The 12,143-nt window shown below is 41.2% G+C and overlaps 1 protein-coding gene across 2 annotated transcripts in view; it reads right to left on the bottom strand.

Annotated features, from left to right (window-relative positions):
- Fgf14 (fibroblast growth factor 14) overlaps nt 1–8,347 on the bottom strand; it is a 465,307-nt gene extending 456,960 nt beyond the window's left edge. For both annotated transcript variants that reach the window (XM_050150394.1, XM_050150396.1), the window contains exon 1: nt 8,140–8,347. In XM_050150394.1, coding sequence (XP_050006351.1) covers nt 8,140–8,347 — 208 coding nt within the window. The remainder of the gene's footprint in view (nt 1–8,139) is intronic.
- Between the last annotated feature and the right edge of the window lie 3,796 nt (nt 8,348–12,143).

Here is a 12,143-nt window from a genome sequence, read left to right as displayed (position 1 = left end):
GGCCTACCCTTTTCTGAATAGAGATGAAGGAGGAGTAGATAGAGGATATAGATTAGAGGTGGGGGAAGAGGAGGATAGGAGGCAGGGGAAACTATGGTCAGTGTATAAAATAAATGAAATAAATATTAATAATAAAATAAAAAAAAAACCTGTCAAAGTTTCTGACTTGTTACTAAGTTTCTTGAATCCTCAACAGGACAGTCTGGACAGCTTTTCAGGTTTCAAAGCAAAATCAATGTATTACTGACAAACTGCTGAAGGCTTAAAGCCTACAGACAGAAAATTCTAGACTCCTTTGACTTTCTTTACAAATTCACTGTTTCATTCAGACTGACTCCACTTCCTCTCGAGAGCCTTCCTTTGGGACCCACAGCATCTCTTGGAATATTATTTGCTTTCTTTATGCCCTTTCTTCAGTCTTGCCTGTCTCAAAGCTGTTTTCCACACTGTGGCATAAGGGCTGCCACAATGACACGTGATCTGTTCTTCTTTACCTTCTGACTGCACCACTTCCCACTCCCTATTCACAGCCCTACACTCACTTTAGTTCTTAGTAGACTACTCTTGTGTGCTCAAAGCTTAAACCATGCTGATTTTTTCATGCCAATCCATCTTGAGCCTTTCTCTAGTGACTAACTCCTAACCAGTCATTGTAATTCATTTTTGTTCACTATAACAAGCCTTCTATATTGTCATTGTTGATCCTTAGCTTTTCTCTCTCTGCCTACAGCTCTGAACTAGTATTGAGCCAGCTTTGTGTCTACTCTAAAATTCCTCATGCTGGAACTCTTCATCTTGCTTCTTCTGAGCAACACCTGAGGCAAAGGAGAACTTTTTAAGCTTATTAAGTTTAGAAAACAGTGTGCTGGATACCTGCCTCTAATGCCAGTACTCTGTTGAGGCAAGAGAATGGTGAGTCTATGTTAGTCTGGAAGATACAGCAAAAGAGAAGGGGGGGAGGGGATGGACAATGTATGCTTAACAAAGAACCTGTGGTCCTGAACAACTTCATAAATTTCGGAGTTGGAAGTATACCTGAGAATTCTCCTTATTAAACTAATAACTGAGATGTTTAAACCCAAAGAGGAAGATAGGGCAGTGCATTCATCCCACCCTTTAAAATGCTTAGCCGTTCCCCCAGGGAAAGGCATCTTGACAGAATGGGTCAAGTGATAACACCATCTTAACAGCAAACTCACAGCTCTAGGAAACATTTGAGTAGCTCTTTGTCATTTCTTTTTCCAGGTCTGGGGGGCATTGTCTGTGTTTGTGCCTACGGTTATGAACCAACTTTGCAGTCACTAGTATTCCCAGTGAGAAGCCGACACACTAGGAAGAAGAGCAAGCCGTTCATGAGCTTGAAGGTGGCCCCACATCTGATAAGTACTACTTTTAAAACGCAGCTTAGATGTAGTCAACAGGGACACAGGGAAGGGGACAGGGGAGACGGGAGTAGACTTAATGTAACGGTTTCAGAAATCAAGACTATGCAAGGTGGTACTGCTTTTAAAATATTCTTAATCAAATCCATTCAGACTGCACCCAGACTGGAACACAGAAAACTTCAGGAATGTATGCAAGTCTCCTGAAAGTAAATGAGGAAACAGAGCCTAGAATTGGACTCTGAAACAGGCTCCCAATCTCTGGCTTACACACAAAGAGAAGACAGCCCAGCTCCCTTCTGCAGCATATTCTCTTTAAAACAGCCTAGGAGAGGAACCGGCAGAGGTGGCCACCTGTGGGCTGGGACCAAGGTTCAGTTCTTGCGCTGTCACCAGCAGATGGAGATCCCCTACCCTCGGGTCCACAGGGCAACCATGCTTCCCGCGCCAGGAAGGAATTGGACAGAGCAGCTGCCACAGGCCTTGTCCTTGCTCACTAGCTGCTCTAGTCCCAGGATCCTGGCTATTGAAGTTCCCATAGCAACCGCAGCACCCGCAAAGGGGCCACCGGGACGCTCTAGGAGTCAGAGGTCATCTCCGTGGCAACAGTAGTGCTAAGGCGGCTACAGGGGCAGCTTCAGCCCCATTGTGCTGCTTAGCAGAGCCCCTGAGGCTCGAACCTGCGAGTCTCAATCCAGCAACCCTAGGAGAGGTGGGACTACTGGGTCAGGCCAGAAGGAAGCCTGCCCTTCGCAGCAGTCAGATCTCCAACGGGTTTCCACGTTGTGAACAGCTGCAGAGTTTAAGGCTTTGAACAGAACAAATAACGTTAACAGTTCTCTGGAGACCAGGGGCCTCCACCCAAAGCCATAGCTTCTACCAAGCTTTGTAGTCGCTGCCTGATACATACTCCAAGCCTCTCTCATTCATTCCAAGGGCACTGTGTCCCAGCATCCTCCACCTTACTAAAGTGGCTCCTGGATAAAAGCAGACTAGTTTGGTAGTTGGTAGTGGATGGAGCAAAAAAGTTGGAAAATCACCATTTTTTTTCAGCTGCAAAAGAAATACTAAAAGCGAGAAGGCTGCTTTAGAGACAGCTGCCAACTCAACAATGATAACAAATAAATAGATAAGTAGATAAATAAATAGATAATGAACAAGTAGATAGGTGGATAGCTAGATGATAAATAAATGCCACAAAGAAGGGTCCTAGGTTTTGCCTTAGAGAAAGGAGCTCCAAAGAGAAAAAGAAGAACAAAACACTCAACTTTTGAGAAAAAAGAAAGAAGAAAGGATCAGAAAATAAAATGAAGCAGACCTTGCCACATAGGGTACGGGAAGGGCTTCAAACTTCATTTGTGAATTTTAGGGACAAGTTTGACAGAGCGCATGCAATAATCCCATGACTTGGGTTTTTAGAGAAGGGTCAAGTATGAGGAATAGCCTGCAGGTCTCGGGTTTTTTGGATTCAGGACACTTCTGTAAAATCACTCAGGTACCCAAAGAGCCAGACATCGATGTCATTGCTGGCATTTTTGTTTACCTACTTATATTTGTGCTTTTAGTTCAGTTTAGTTTTGTTCTCATCATTCAGAAAAGAAGTGAACAGTGAATAAACTTGACCAGCTATCATACTGACAGTGACAGAGTTCCATGGTTCAGCTTTTAGAACTATCACCTTTTCACTATTCATCGTACTTAGTATTTCCAAGTGTGCTGCAGATTACAAGCAGAATCTTTGTCAGGAAATGGGAAGCACAGTAATATCCAAAACCACTGTCAGTGCTTTCTATATAACAGCTTCTCTGTAAGCCTGTGCCTTGTTCTTCTTTTTGACCTCCATGTTCAAAAGTCCTAGAAGTTCCTCTTTTTAACTTCCCTGACCACCTTTGACCAAAGTAAAAGCATTATTTTGTAGCAATTGGAGAAACACACAGGGAGAACATAAGGATTGATGGCTCTTCCAAAATAGAATAGCAAAACTCTGGAACTGCATCTCGGGAAATTTAAGAAATTGAGGCATCTTACTCAGAAAATGCCCAAAAAGTCAATGCCCAGGTTCAACTCAGATCTGGATCTACACATAAACCAAAGTTAAGGAACAATGTATCTATCCCTGACCCACATTGACTTGAGGGTAGGGCTAAGTTGGACTCAATTTTTTTATTTGTTTTTTAACTCTAGGTACAATGCAGTGACTGTTTTAAACTATTCAGAGGCAGAATGTTTTTGCCCCACTCTTCAAGAAACACAACAGCTCCCTGTAAAGCATAAGAAACTATCTGGGGAAAAAATGCTTCCATTTTGATACATATACATAGCATTTATAGAAAACTTATGAGTCAGGGTGAGTGAGGCATGATGCCAAAATTAGCAAAGGAGCAAAAACATTGGTTGTTGTCCTTGTTACCATTTGTATAAAACCACACAAGTTTCCAATGCGTGTCTTGTTAAATTATGCTATTTTGGAAAGTGAAGCACAGTATACAGTTAGCTTTAATACATTCAAAGAGTGATGTATCATTTGAACAGCAGCATCTTCATTATTGAAGGTGAGTGCACATCATTAGGTGTTGATAACAAGTTTTATACTTGTTAACTTGGATGTTAACATCTAGAAAAGAAAAGAAAATCCATTCTTTTTGCAATTCAGTTCTTAGAAATTCTTTAGAATTTGCTAAAAATGTCACCTTTGGTTCACAAAATGCCACTGCTCATTATGGCTCACTTTACCACCTCAGCAACTAAAACTTTCTGGAACTCAGTTTAAGAAGGTTACAAGAACTTTCCACCTGTTTCTTGTTCTATCTATGCTATCTGAATTTGATGTCTTCATTTGCTGCACACTTGGTGTTTAGAAATGCAGGTCTTGCCAGTTTGTGGCTCACCCAGCTCTACAGAACTCTTAAATAAGACTTCAGGGTGAGAATGATGGAAAGAGGGTGCTTATTCTTTCTTCCTTCCCTATCTCCCTATTTTCTCACTTCAAAAAGCTCTGACAGAACACCAAAGCCACGAGTCTGTGCAATGTTCCCACATTATATAGAACCATGTCTAGGTAATTTGCTTCCTATATATCCTCCTACCACAAACATGTGTATTCAAGAATATTCTCACACATAGTAAAGTATTTCAAAATCTGAGTTTTCCAAAGTGTTAGCATGGTGAAGAGGCTTTGGGGTCTTTAAAGTAGTGTATTGAGTACAGCGTGTGAAAGAGTCCCTGGCTTCCTTTGCTTGTTTTATAGATCTGAAGAGACAGCAGGACACACCTTATGCTTATCACTCATATTATTACCTTATAATTCTTTGCTTCAAGAGCAATGACCTACATTATTTTCTAAGCCAGCCTGTTACTGGTCATTCTAAACTATTTCACTGGTTAAAAAAATAATAATACCAAACCTTCTCCAGAAAAAAATAAGCACCTTGTACTTAGTATTCTTCCTATTTAATTATTTGCCTAAAATACAGTCGCCTTTCATGACTCATACAGCAAAAGCTACAGCAGGTAACATTTCTTCTAAATGCACAGCTATTGCTCAGCTAGGAAATAGCAGAAAGTAGGACATTTGAGCACGTGTGTGCACCCAAATGTGTTCTCTGATAATCACTGTACTTTGAAGCACTAGATACTTTTGCCAAATTAGTAGATTTTACTTTACATTCAAACATTGTAAACTACTGTGATTTAGTTTTTAAAAGAATGTGTAACACAAGTACAAGCTGAATTTCTGTTCTCGTTAGAGACCATGTAACACAACTACAGGACAAAGTAGTAAACCCTTCCCTTTATTATCTGCTTGTTTTTACACTAACCTGCTCTAAAACCTTTAGCCCAACTCCCCATACATGTTGATGATTTCAAGAACTAAAAATAATCAGTAAATTATTTTATAACTTGCAAAAATAGAGAAGAAAAACCAACTTAAAATATGTCTCTGAAATAATAAAGAATGCTTTGCACCAATTCCCTAGTGCTTGGCAGAATTCTGTCAAGATTTTTCATTTGAAACCAGTTAATTGTCCTCCTTTTAGATTTAAGATAATATAATAGGTAGTAGTCATTCTGTTCTTTTTGCTTTTAACAGTTAAGAGGAGTTTAGTCCTTGTTTTATTTGTATTACCCAATTAATTTCTTAGTTGTATTGCTATCTTGGGATCAAAAGGCTGCAAATGATTATAGGTTTTGTGTTAATAGCAGAAAAATAGACCTCACCAAGTACAATATTCATAGGAAATGGCAGGCATGGGTTTGAGTACAGCTGAAATGATCAAAGCCTTTAAAATAACAGTTGCATAGTTTGATACATCAATGTACCATTTTTTTTCAATCTCCTAAATTCTCAGACTTCCAATATGAACTCAAATCTCTGGCAATCTAAGACTTAACTATCCATTAGACTATGTGATGATGTCGTCAGACGTACCATAAGTTAACCCATCACTTCACACTCAAGTGAAATATAAGCTGCAAAATAAATTGCTCTTAAAATAAATAGTCATTTGTTCAGTGCCTTCCAAAACACTTTAGAGAGAGAAAACTACTCTAAAGAGATGAAAGTAGGTGGGGAGGGGAAGTACAATAAAAAGATATTGAGCTGAGTGGTGGGGGGATTGGCATTTCCAGTAAAAAATATTTACAATAAAAACATAAAACCTCAAAACAAACTTTCTGGTTTTTTTTCCTGCTGAATTATTTCCCACTCACCAAACAATATTTTGGAAGGATTGACTTCAAGGTACCTAGACAAATAGCCAAGTCTCAAAAAGAGAAGATTTTTTTTTTTTAAACTGTGTTCCTTTCTCAGAAGAGAGCTAAATCTTTTCACAGAAAAACGCAAGGTTTATACCCTTTGACCTGTCCCACTTTGGGAAGTCCTGCAAGCAGTATTTTCATGTCCAGGGCATGAACCAGTGCTGTAGATGTAGGTTGGTAATTGAACCAGGCATCTATAGTGTTAGACTGGATGCCAAGAACCAGGAGTATACCCTGGGCCTGAATCAGCAACGCTCTGCTAAGTAAAGTGTCCAGTCTGCTGTCCCTTTAGACAAGTCTCAAGATGAGAACACCATACCAGAGTCACTAAACGTTGGCTAGTTAAGGAACAGAAGAGTAAAAGGACAGGAAACAGTGAAGGAGGTTGGTTAGACAAGGTGTGGATCTAGAACTTAGGGACCCTGGTTGTAGGGTAGAGGCAACAACTCCACTGCAGCAGGGAACCTTCCTGGAAGCCAACAGCTGCTTCCTCTCAGAACCTCCACAGTTCTCTAAGCTTCCCAGCTAGAAGCAACTTCCCTTGGCCTGAGCATAGGAACATCTGCCCTTTTGGACACTCTTTAACAACAGTCATGCACCTTGCCTTTTGCTGCAGAAGTGGTGCCTGCAAAGCGTCCTAGACCTCCACACCCACTGCCTCCAACCCCGCCCACCCACGCTCCACTGTTCTCCCTGCAGCCACAGGACCGCAGCCCCCTCCACTCGCGTCATCCAGGCGATGCTACATTTGCTAGGTTCAGAGGCTGGGCGCGAGCAGCCACTTGCTGCCCGTTCGTGGGAGGTCTGAATGCCAACGTGGCTGGCTCTGAGCTCCAGGTGTCAGGGCGGCCGCGGAGAGCCATGATCTAGTGCGCCGCAGTGCCAGCCTTAATCGCCCCGCTGCGGCCGCAGGACAGATGATTTCCCCGCCCTCCAGCACGACTACAAACCAAAAAAAGAAAAAAGAAAAGAGCTCCAGGTCTCTTCCCACACAATGCCAGCCAGGGATGCCGCACACTCCTTGTGGACAGAAGGACTGATTTGAGAAAAGACTTCACCCAGTCTCCTTTGAGACAGCTGCCACCACCAGGCAGCCCTCCGAGCCTGGCTGCCTGAGGGTAACTCGTCCACAACTCCCTTAGTCCCAAATGCCTCATACTAGACACAGGGAAGTAAACCCCTGGGACCGACTCCCCATATCACCTGCATTTGCATTTCTTATGTAATACACTGCAAGTTTCCCTGGTTGGAGCCCTTTGAAATCTAGGCGCATGATCTCCAGGAGGCATAAGTCAGGGACCCGCTGGTCATTCTGGGAACCACACACAGGGTTTCCGCACGGGATTTTAAAAGGGAAGGGACTTAAATGGCATATACTAGAGGTATATGGGCTTGTCCTCTGGGTCCTGGTTCCCCCAGGCACAAGCCCTGCTCCAGTGTTGACTGTTCGCAGGCTGGATGTATTAGAGGCAGACTAGGGAATGAGTTAACAACACCCAGAGCTGGACGGGGGAGGGAGGCGGGGGCTGACGGACGAGCCAGGTCATGAGGGAGGGGGCGCTTTTACTTTGCTAAAGGTGATGGGGTGGCGAATATTGTGCAAGCTAATCAGAAAGTCTAAAGCTACGTCTCCGGAGGAGCAGAAGTAAGGCAAGCTCTCCGCTCTTTCTCCTGGCACAGCCATAAGCCATAAGCCCTACAATATTCCACTAGACACGGGAGACCAAATCCGTTTAGTGGGGGGATTCTAAAAAAGTTTCCTCCTCCCTCCTAGTGATGGATCGTGTCACAGCTAGGAGCTGTTGATCAGGGTTTTTGGGTCGAGAGGACGTAGATCCGGCGGTGGCTACTTGTTTATTCATGCAACACCTCGGTATGCAACACTGTCCGGGTTCCTTGCATGTTCCCTACCCTGCATAGCAAAACTGCAGACCTAGCTCGGTGAGCAACAGACAGGGTATTACGAGGAAAAACAGAATATGATGCATGCTTTGCTTACCAGTTGGGTTCTTGTTTTTCTTAAGACTCTTGCCACAAAGACACTGCAGCATATGCGTTCCTTTGCTGAAAATGTTCCAAAGAAACCACATTGATTTGGGCGAAAAGCAACCCAGCAGCTTAGACACCCTGAGAAAAAAGAGGCCCTTGTGGTTGCATAATAATAACTTGAAATCAGTTCTCCTGAAGAGGGGCACCGGTTTTACCATAGGAAAAACGTTAATATTCCGGATCTTCTCCCAGTTTTTTCCCCTCACGTGGTATATCTCTTTGAGACTTCTCAGCGATTGTTTTTTCTCGGCCAGGGTGAATGATTTATCCCCTCTTGATCACCACTGGATCATGACCAAAGGGTTGGAGAGAAAAAAAATCCTTTTTCACATGAAGACAAACCGAAAAAAGCAAAGAAATCCCAACCGAGACCAGAACTAATCAGGAAGAATAGTAATGCACAAAAGATCCCCAAAGAGAAAATCATAGCCTTTTACTCAATGGAACTGAGGATGGGCGGATCTGCAGAAGGCAAGCCGGATTCATCTTAGCGAGAGAAGTCTGCCATTGTGTAGCCCCTAGGAGAGAAGGAAAAAAAGGAGGAGGGGGGGTGGAAATAAAAAAGGAAGAAAGAAAAGAAAGAAAGAAATAAAAACAAAACACCACCACACACACTCATACACCAATACCGCCTCCTAAATGGATCTGGCAGCCAAAGACTGAGCCTCCTCTCTCCCGCGGCCAATTTTTTTTCTTTCTTTCTTTTTTCTTTCTTTTTTTTTTTTTAAGTAAGCAGTCACCAGAGCTCCGTGGAATTGGACTGAAACTGCAGTTCGTAATCACGAAGAGAAGATGTAATATAGATGCCCCCTCCCCTTGTCAGTCTCGTAGTAGGTAGAAAGCGCCACAAATTTCCTTCCTCCTTCCTTACACTCTTCCTTCCAGTCTCCAGGCACGGTGAGCATGAGGAAAATCTCTCCGTATTTCTCGCCCAGCCTTGGCTGTGAGTTACAGGCATTGGAGGGAGGAGGAGTTGAAGTTTGCATTGAAAAGACTGGCTTTCCATGACGTAGCCACGTGCTTTCAGACCCGTCACCAGTGAGGTGCCTCAACCAGCCTTGGGAGGGACTGTGACTGCAGTGTGTGCCACCCCTCCAGGGCGCTCCCCTCCGCCAACTCCAGACACGCTCGGTCCAACCCCAGCGACCCTCTTCCTCCTCACCCAGCTCATAGGCCTGCTGCTGGCTCTTAGAGTCAGCTCACATCCTGCTGTTAGAAATGAATTTTAAAAATATAATTAACAATTATAATGAGCAAACCTTAGAAAATACACGGGGGAGGAGTTTAATGGAATTGCAAAGAGCCAAAACCAACTCCACTTTTCATCCTCAAAAGCAGCATTAAGGCACCTTAGATACTAAGGAAAATTCAAGTCCCTTTCTTTCTTGGGAAGTAATTCCCACTTACCGTGTTCATGAAAAAAATATAAACCAGGTGGATGGACAACACATTTCTAGAAACAGCCTATTATAAAAGGACAAACACCAGCCTGGCAGTGGTGGCACATGCCTTTTATCCCAGCCAGCACTCAGGAGACAGAGGCAGGAGGATGTCTGAGAATTAGAGGCTAGCCTGAATTTCAGGACAGCCAGAGCTACACAAAGAAACCCTGCCAAAAACCCAAAACAAACAAAACAGCAACACAAAAGGACAAACACCAAATCTAGATGGAAAAGCATATATATATATATATATATATATATATACACATATATATATATTGTGGAGAGGGTCAAATTGCAGAATACATTTATGCACTTTTTAGACAGATAGATCATTCCTTTGAAACACTTTACTGGACAGAAAGTATCCTAGTTTCATGCTCTAGTCAGTGCTTTATTTCTGCCTTCTAATCGAACCATCACTAAACTCATCCTTCTCCATTCTCTATGCTCATCACACAGACTATAGAATCACCCAGCAAAGTGGGCACAATCTAATCTAGCCTTCTATTTTCCCAGAAACTCTAAGGATTTGTGGCAGAGCTGGGGTTTTTTTTTCTGCTGGGTGGGGTGAGGAATACTATGTACAAAACAGAACAGACTGCTACAAGAAACAATATAACAAACTGCAGTGTTCCTTCAACCCAACACTCATAAAAACTGGTGCCAATTCCTATGTGTGAGCTGAGGATTTAGAAGCAGCGAAACATCACTCACTCTCTTTAAGTATTATTGCCAGTTTGATTCCATTTCAATGGGAAAACATTAAAAAGTCAATTTTAATCTTTAACTGTTTGTTTAGAAATTCCAGGTTATTTGTTCAAAAAAGCATTAAAACTACTACCTTTACCAACAAACTTTCTTTTAAGTAGGTGTGTAATTAGATAAACTTTTGTGGAATTGAGAACTGATTGAAGAGACTGGTTTGTAAAATAAATCTGTTATAATCTGTCCAGAAAAAATAATAAGCGTCTTCCCCACTTCTGCCTATTCTCGTAGTTGAGAAGCTTTTCCAAACACTAAAATTTGTTACAAAATTTGTTACAAATATTTGTTTGTGGGAAACATCAATAAATTTTACATTGGTATAGAAGAATTAAAGTGTATAAATGCTAATAGAGATAAGGAATTAAGGAACAAATGGCAATGATTTTATATATCAAAATAAACATGTCATTAAATTGATAATTTTAAATCAATTGCTAGTATTAAACACAGTTTAAAATGTTTGGGAGATAGAGAAAGGGCAAACAGATGCAACTACTGCCAAATGACTTACTACAAAGAACCCTGGGAAAAATGAAGAATTGAATCATTTTTTTGAAATAGAAAGAATGAGATGACCACTGCCAAACAAATAGATTAATTTTTATATCAATAAGAGAAAGATATTTTATGCTGTTTCTGTAATATTCTTTAGTATCTATCAGGGGGTTCTAGAATTTCCCATAAAGTTCTTCTGTGCAAAATCCAGAAAGAAAATTAAGTAAAAAAAACTCAGCTTATGAAGGTTCTGCAAACTTACCAGGCTGTAAGGTTCTGCAAAAGTTTATTAGTTCGGCCGGGCGATGGTGCACACGCCTTTAATCCCAGCACTCGGGAGGCAGAGACAGGTGGATCTCTGTGAGTTCGAGACTAGCCTGGTCTACAGAGCTAGTTCCAGGACAGGCTCCAAAGCCACAGAGAAACCCTGTCTCGAAAAAAACAAACAAACAAACCAAAAAAAGTTTATTAGTTGCCAGTTCAAAAATTGGGGAATTATTTAAAACTTTTATATGTGATATTTGTGTAAATTGTATTTCTCAAACCAAGATTTATTGAAATTACACATTGCAATGTCTTCTCTGAATCAAGAAAGAGAAATATTTCCATGTAGTAAGTCTTTTAACACTGAAATAAAGAATGATTGCCAGTCACCTATGGTCTCCTTTCTTGCCTATTGTTGAAAAATGTATTTCTTTGTCCGACTTACTAAGAATCTATTATACTAGGCACTGTTTTGCTTAAAAACAGAAATACTTTTGAAAATCTAACAATTGATATTTTATATTTATACACCATATCTACTAATACATCATTTATTCATTTGAAATAAGCTGTTATATTGTTGAATAAACATCAAGAAAAACTCACTTTTATCTAGGAGGAAGAAGACAGTTCTGATAAGTTCTGGCAATAGTAATCAATCATGCAACCAGTACCACTCTGAATTAATTATAGAGAGTATTGAGTATTCACTCTGAATATGATTTTAGAGAGTACCATATTAGATACTAAGTTTGGAAAAGGAACCAGATTTTCAGTGACAGAAGAGAGACCAACGGTGGTCTAGGATCACATATTTGGGAACATCCACAATTTGTATCATGCTGACTTGAGTTCCAGACTATTATTTAAGTTTCATTTTAGAAGAGAGTCAAAAGCTTGTTCAGTCACACTAAATTCAAGTAAATATTACTCGGCAAAAATGAAAACTAATATGAAAAGATATACATGTCTTGAATGCTTCTGA

This window comes from Alexandromys fortis, unplaced genomic scaffold, assembly GCF_014885135.2.
Source record: "Alexandromys fortis isolate MF-2015 unplaced genomic scaffold, M_Fortis_MF-2015_v1.1 scaffold_66, whole genome shotgun sequence".
Taxonomy (NCBI): domain Eukaryota; kingdom Metazoa; phylum Chordata; class Mammalia; order Rodentia; family Cricetidae; genus Alexandromys; species Alexandromys fortis.
Note: the sequence above shows the minus strand (reverse complement) of the source record. Positions and strands in the feature narration are given on the sequence as shown.